At 43.8% G+C, this 6931-nt stretch overlaps 1 protein-coding gene across 2 annotated transcripts; it reads left to right on the forward strand.

The window, feature by feature from the left end:
• Positions 1–1098: 1098 nt before the first annotated feature.
• LOC115185006 (transducin-like enhancer protein 3) lies at positions 1099–5980 on the forward strand. Of its 2 annotated transcripts, XM_029745600.1 has the most exons (5): positions 1099–1558; positions 2226–2431; positions 3340–3440; positions 3763–3826; positions 5540–5980. In XM_029745600.1, the coding sequence occupies exons 2-5, from the start codon at positions 2408–2410 to the stop codon at positions 5615–5617; spliced, it is 267 nt and encodes an 88-aa protein (XP_029601460.1). In that variant the 5' UTR covers positions 1099–1558; positions 2226–2407; the 3' UTR covers positions 5618–5980. The 2 variants fall into 2 exon arrangements, with proteins under 2 accessions (XP_029601460.1, XP_029601459.1); XM_029745599.1 differs by lacking the exon at positions 1099–1558 and having other exon boundaries at positions 1603–2431.
• The last annotated feature ends 951 nt before the right edge of the window (positions 5981–6931 follow it).

A 6931-nucleotide genomic window follows, 5' to 3' on the forward strand; every position in this document is an offset into this window, starting at 1 on the left:
TTACCACATGGTAGTGACAGATTGTTTGAGCTGGAAGGAAAAGCCATTCGAAGCTAATTAAGCAGCCATTCCAGGGACTATTTGCAGGCAGGAGGGAGAGAAGCACAGGCATTTGTCAGCGCTGAGCCCCGCGTGGTATTGATTGACAGCATGGGATCCTGACTGACAGCCTTTGCTGCCTCTGGCCAATTGTAAGCGAGGAGGTAAGACAGCTGCACATCCATTGGATAACGAGCAGTGACGGGGAAGGGGAGCCCCACGTGGGGCTGAGTATAGCGAGCAACACGTGATAGGCTGACTTCCTCGGGGGCAGACATGTTGTACCTTTCAGCGTTGCCGATAAAAAATCTTGTTGATGGTTGAGGTCTTATTAAAAATGTAGGTCGATCAAATCAGTCTGATCAATGAATACATTTAATCCCATTTTCTAGTATTCATATTAGACTTATTAAATTCAATCGTTCTTAATTATAGGCTTTCAAAACTATGTGATGGAGCAAATCATTCATTAAACACTACAGTACTAAATGATTAAGCTATTTGTAGGCTGGATCTTCTAAGATAAATTATAGAACACATACTTTCTTCAGAGCATATTTAATGTGCTTGTGAGTTTCAGATTTCATAAACTGCAGTATAGCCTATTCTAAACGTTTAAATGAGACAAGTAATTAGCTGATATAGAAAAATAGTTGCTTAATTGCTAGGACACTTTTTAGTCCAGAAACGGCATGCTAGGCCTTCAATTTGATTGTTACATTGTATCTAACATTATAGGAGATTTAACCATGTGTGGCATGCTGCACATGCCCATGTCTGCATCACATGAGGGATTTAATATATCAATGATTAAAAGTCAAACAGTATATTCTGACATTTGTGGCAGAAACATTTATAATTACCTTTGTTTATTACAAGTTCGTCAGTTGAATACCGGTTTAGATCCAAAATGGCGAATATATGATGTCATATATCACAGTCCAATGGGAACACAAGGGTACTATGTTCCCCACGTGGGACATCCTTCTCTGATAGGCCAATGCAGATAAACTCCTTCGGAGAATCCGATTGGCTTGTGAGAGGCCCTCTCGCGGCAGTTGAGTCCTCGTGTCAGTGCACAGTCTGTGTGTGGTACAGCAAGCGTTGGAGAAACTGGGTAAATCGAATGCAAGCAATTGCTTCGTTACAACATCCAACTTTTCTACGATTTAACATCTTTTAACTTACGAAATTGTATTTGGATTTACTAGAAGACTCGTCAATAATTGCATTAAGCCAAGAAAGGATTTCTTGGAAGTTTTATGCGGTCAACAACTCGTTCTAATCGACGGCTCTCCGACGTCGGATCGGAAAGGCATTGTCGAGGCAGGTCGTGCGGCGCCACGAGATCACAGAAGTTCCAAAGGGCTCGGCTGGGACAAGGATTCCATGTAACCAGCGATTACTTTTGGATCATTTTTTCATTATCATAAGGAAGGTTACCAGCCGAGGATTGTGAAAATTCGTTCAACAGAGGGATTATTGCCGTCGTAGGGGAGGGGAATCAATCGAGACAAAGGTAAAGAAGACTCGAGAAGAGCCCGCTAACAAGACGGGTGGTGTAGCTTTCATGGCTGGGCTACTTTGAAAACAGCAGTGTGTTTTATAACCAAGCTTGGTGGACTGAATGTCATAATCCCGCAACCCGCTTTGTCAAATATTCAGTTTTCCAGTTGCGCTCGAACACTGCAGCTCGGCGAACAGCAAATTGTTACATTTGTTGCAGATAATACAAAACATGATACAATGTATCAACTTTGATTGTAGCGAGTCTGGTCTTTTTGGTTTGGGATAAATTGTTACCCGTGCTACGCGGCTATTGTATTTTTTCCGTCTGCTAGTGTAGCCTATTATCGCTCTAGCGTGAAGGCTTGACACGCCAACAAACCTGTCAAGCAAACCCATTTAGATATCACCATTTCCCAACATGCCGGAGAAATATTTGCAAATCGAGAATAGCGGCTTATTATGACATGCATTTTTGAGAGACGGACCAGGCGATGATATTGAGTTTAATTATAGAGGCTATAATCTGCATATGCCATTGACTAAATTGAGCAAGTATTTCCTTGCTGTCGTCACGAACAATTGTGAAGCTATGTGCGTGTTCCTATTGCCTACTCCATTAATTTGGCTAATATCCATTCTGTTGTGCTTTTTTGTTATGTTTGTTTGTGATGGTGAAGGGAAAGGGGCTTAAAATCAACATTAAAGATCGAGAGATCGGAGGGTCGAAGTGTTTTCTCCGCCGCGGAGGATTGGCATTGTCCGACCGCTTGTGCGCACAGGGAGGGGTGGCGGACTATCGCACATCTACTCGGATTACTGAACTATCCCCCGATTTCCCTCAAAAAAGGATACATTCAAGATGTATCCACAGGGCCGGCATCCGGTAAGTATCCCAGCTCTTGAGATTATTCTGCCAATTAATGCAAATGTACCGCCTTCAAAATAATGATCTTGTCAGACACGAGCTCGTGATCTGCACCTTACTATTTATGGTCTGCACATCGAGTAGCCTAGTCCCTCTGTTTATGGCACTCGACAACGTTTCGACAGGAAACTGCAAATAAACAATCGATTCACGTATAAGATTATTATTATGAGCAGTTTTAATAACGAAATACGGGCCAATATGTAAGAGGGGAAAAATATATTTTCTGAGCGAATATTTTTTTTGTTACCATCTAAATTCCTCCAAGCTGCTGCATTGAAGCAGTAGCGGATATGCTGTAATTATCAAGCTTACTGCACGGCATCATTGGCATGCATTGAATTCCTCACAAATCAGGTTGTGATTTCCCCTCCCTCTCTCGCTCTCCGCTCACCCCCCTTCCCGTGCTCTTTGAGGACGGGCGCACTGACCCGCCTCTGTCATCGCACTCTTGAGTGATAGTGGTTCTTCCCACCATTATAAAAGCGGCCACCAGGCAGGGCTCAAGGGAACGTTTGGGTACCACACTGACAAACCACCATTCAGCAGCAGCAAAAATAATTTTACACGGAGGAGAGAGGCCTGTAGGAGAGGGAGGCTAAGAAAGCATGATGAAGGATGGTGATACTATTTTGCCATCTTTCTGTTGCTATTGATTATAAATAGACTTATGCTATAGAAATGGGCTGAGATCTAGGCGTTATGTGTTATAGTCTGGTATGTTATAGAAATGGGCTGAGCTCTAGGTGTTATGTGTTATAGTCTGGTATGTTATAGAAATGGGCTGAGATCTAGGTGTTATGTAATGGGTGTGGCTGCACCACCACTTCATTGGGGTTATTGATATCCACACTGCTTTTCTCTAGGCACCACACCAACCAGGGCAGCCTGGCTTCAAGTTCACCGTGGCCGAGTCCTGCGACAGGATCAAAGACGAGTTTCAGTTCCTGCAGGCCCAGTACCACAGGTAATGACATCCACTTTTAGAGGATGTACTTCAAATGAAAGAACTGGGCCAGGCTACTCATGATCAATCTAGTTAGATATCTGCTAACACTGGGTTTTACATGGCATGTTTGTTATGGGAAATGTGAAGGTGCTGTTGGTAATATCAAGTTGATTTTGGGTATGTAGAATTTAGATTTTGCACATGGTACAACTATATTGAGTGATTATGGTGTGTTGTGTTTTTAACCTTAGATTTCTGTGAATTGGACTAGCATGTATTAATTATGTAATAAAGCATAAATATTGGCTAATAATAATGGACCATATTTCTCCTCTTTCAGTCTCAAAGTGGAGTACGACAAACTGGCCAATGAGAAGACAGAGATGCAGCGTCACTATGTCATGGTAAGAATATCACACTACATACATGTACAATCACTTCCTGGAACTAAAACCCTGCATGTGATGGTTAGTAAGATGTGTTATTATTTTCCCTTGGATGAAACGGTAGCAACCGTGTTTGTTTGCAGAGGCAATTTGAGTGATTATTTTTGGTGCATTTGAGATTGTTGATCATCCCTGTGTGGTGATTGGCCAGAAAGGGACATTGGACCTCCTGTGATTGGAGGAAATGTGTGTGCGCCTATGGGGTTTGTTGTGAATCTCCACCAGAGGTCAAATGTCCGGCCGTTGATAACAGGGCGTGATTGGGGCGGGTCATAATGGCTCCATGGCCTCTTTTATGCCCCTGACCCCCTAAGGGTTAATGACTGGCCTGCTGGCTTTGTGTGTGAAGCTGATTATTTAGGGCAGTATTGTCCCAGGGTGAGCTATGGCCTATGGGCCTTCACATACCCAGGGCCTTTCTGACACATCCAGGGCCTTCTAAGACACCCAGGGCTCTCATTAAGGATGGAGAGAGGGGGGGTAGAATGGACCCCATGGCAAAGTAGACAACTAGTTAGTCAAGGTGGAGTATGACATATTTTAGCCTAGCTGTTTAGCGGTGGCCTCTTATCTGGGATGACTTGCAGACAATACTGTGGCCTATGGCTGAATGACCTCATCAAGTAGAGGACAAAGTAAAGTATTACCATTAAAAAACAAATAGCAGTATTAACCTTTACATTGTTGCTATTTTAGAACGTGACTTAACTCTAAAACAACAGCTCCAGCTGATCCACGTTTAAACATTCCTTTTTTAAATCATTTTTTCATTTTCAAAGCCCCCCATGATCAAATAGAAATTGTAAGTGTAGATAGTACAAAGTTATTTGTGCCTGAGTATTTACTGTCAAGCTACAACATTGATCTAGCTCAGAGCCTAGCTGATGTTCTGGGTAACACAAGAAGGGCTGGTGAATGAATGGAAAATAACCAGTCAGTCCCTAGACATGATGTAACAGAGAGGCCAAACTCTGAGCTGAAGCCCCGTGCATATAAACTCCTCTTATCTTATTTGTCCACGCCAGGATTGACTTTAACCAAACGCACTGGTACTTTAGTTAAACATTATTTCTTTATTCTGAGGAAACGCATGCACCGGTTTAGCGGTAGTGTGTGAGAGGGGGGTTGTTAGATAAACAGGATGGACTAACTAGGCCTGATCTGGCAGCCGCCGGTTCACGCCCTCATAGTGCGTATCGCTACAGATGTCTAATCTACGATTGACAACAATCTATTTGTTTTGAAAGACTCGCATTTCACCAGACTGATTCAGTTAGCAACTTAGCATTTTCAAATCGGACTGTGCTCAAAAGAAGTGGATTGGAGTCCTGTAGCTTAGCATTTACCCTATCCTCTCAGACACGGTTCACCTCGCTCACCCCCTAGACTCCCAAAAAGAGCTGGAAGAACAAAGAGAGGGATAGAAATAGAGGGATCACTACAGCCTTTGAGCCGGCCTGGGTGGAGGATTTGAAGTGTTAATCAGTAACGGCTAGGACAGCTAGTTCTCTCCCCTAGCCCTGCTCAGGAGTCCAGCATTCTGACATGCACACTGGCTCCCATGGAAAACTCAGCTTGTTTTCATTTGTCCACTATTTACCTTTTTTGATATTCTAACTAGTAAATTAATGGGATATGAATGTTTCTATATGTGACTCTTGTCTTTTCCAGTACTATGAGATGTCCTATGGGCTGAACATTGAGATGCACAAACAGGTATGTAGCATTATCCTCATCTGTCTACTTTGAAAGAGTGGTTGTTAGCGTATGGGGCCTCTACCAGTCCAGCGTACGGGGCCTCTACCAGTCCAGCGTACGGGGCCTCTACCAGTCCAGCGTACGGGGCCTCTATCAGTCCAGCGTACGGGGCCTCTATCAGTCCAGCGTACGGGGCCTCTATCAGTCCAGCGTACGGGGCCTCTATCAGTCCAGCGTACGGGGCCTCTATCAGTCCAGCGTACGGGGCCTCTATCAGTCCAGCGTACGGGGCCTCTATCAGTCCTGGTGTCTGTCAGTTAAATGAAGGAAGATGGGGACATCAGCTTGTGAGTCATTGGGTATGTTTACATGCACAGTAATAATGTGATATTAAACTGATTATGCCAGTAGGCACATGGTTTTCTGAGCAATCTTTAGACTTATTAGGACATGTAAACACCGGTGTTCCAGTGGTGTATTTGATCTGCGCCTGTGCTGGCACCAGCCGAGAGCCTCCCTCTTTAGCGCCAGACAAGTGAGTTCTGAACAACTGAATGCATGTGTCTTAGAAGTAGTTTTCCCATACAAACTTTATGTCCAAACTCAGAATCAAATCTGCTTACCAAAAATAACATGGTCGCTGTGGTAGGTTTATTTTGATTGGTGATTTTCTGCATTTATCAGAGTGCCATCAGGTAGCCTGATTTCAGATGGCTCCATGGAAACAGAATTATTATTATTATTATTATTAGGGAAATTAGTTTTTCTTGCAAAGCATGTAAATGTTTTAATCAAACTATTATATTAATCTGATTATTCCCAAATAATCACACAGTGTGCATGTAATGTACTCATGTCTGACACATTGTGGTCTGTCTGTAAGGGATTGGAAAGCAAGAGCTTTGACTGTTCAATGACACAGACACACAACCTTAGTCGATCCCCTCAGTCTTAAATGCTTCTCAGGCACAGACAGACACCTCACGTTCTCACACACACACACACACACACACACACACACACTGACTCCCTTCCTGTCTGTGAAAACGCTGACGGGCTAAACAGCGAGCGGGGCAGGCGGCCTGATGGGGCTGCTTTGATAAGATTAAAGTGAAGTCTGGCAAGGACTGTGTGTGTGTGTGTGTGTGTGTCTCCCAGTGATGAGTCTGACTCCACTAAAGGCAGCATGCAGAGCCAGCCAGCCAGTCTAAAACCTCATTAGGTCAGCTGCCTCTCAGCAGAAAGTATTAATCAGCAGTAGAAGCCAACCAGAGGGCTGCCTCCCTCAGCCTGGCTGTGAATGGAGGAGACATTAGACCTGCCTCACTACTGGAGAAACAGCCAAAATGGCCGCCTTAGAGAGAG

This window comes from Salmo trutta, unplaced genomic scaffold (genome assembly GCF_901001165.1).
Source record: "Salmo trutta unplaced genomic scaffold, fSalTru1.1, whole genome shotgun sequence".
Lineage (NCBI taxonomy): Eukaryota > Metazoa > Chordata > Actinopteri > Salmoniformes > Salmonidae > Salmo > Salmo trutta.

Coding starts and splice junctions, on each gene's coding strand:
- LOC115185006 (XM_029745599.1), top strand. CDS start 2,217: ATGGTGAAGGGAAAGGGGCTTAAAATCAACATTAAAGATCGAGAGATC. Junction 3,441..3,762: donor CTGCAGGCCCAGTACCACAG/GTAATGACATCC, acceptor CTCCTCTTTCAG/TCTCAAAGTGGAGTACGACA. Junction 3,827..5,539: donor TGCAGCGTCACTATGTCATG/GTAAGAATATCA, acceptor TGTCTTTTCCAG/TACTATGAGATGTCCTATGG.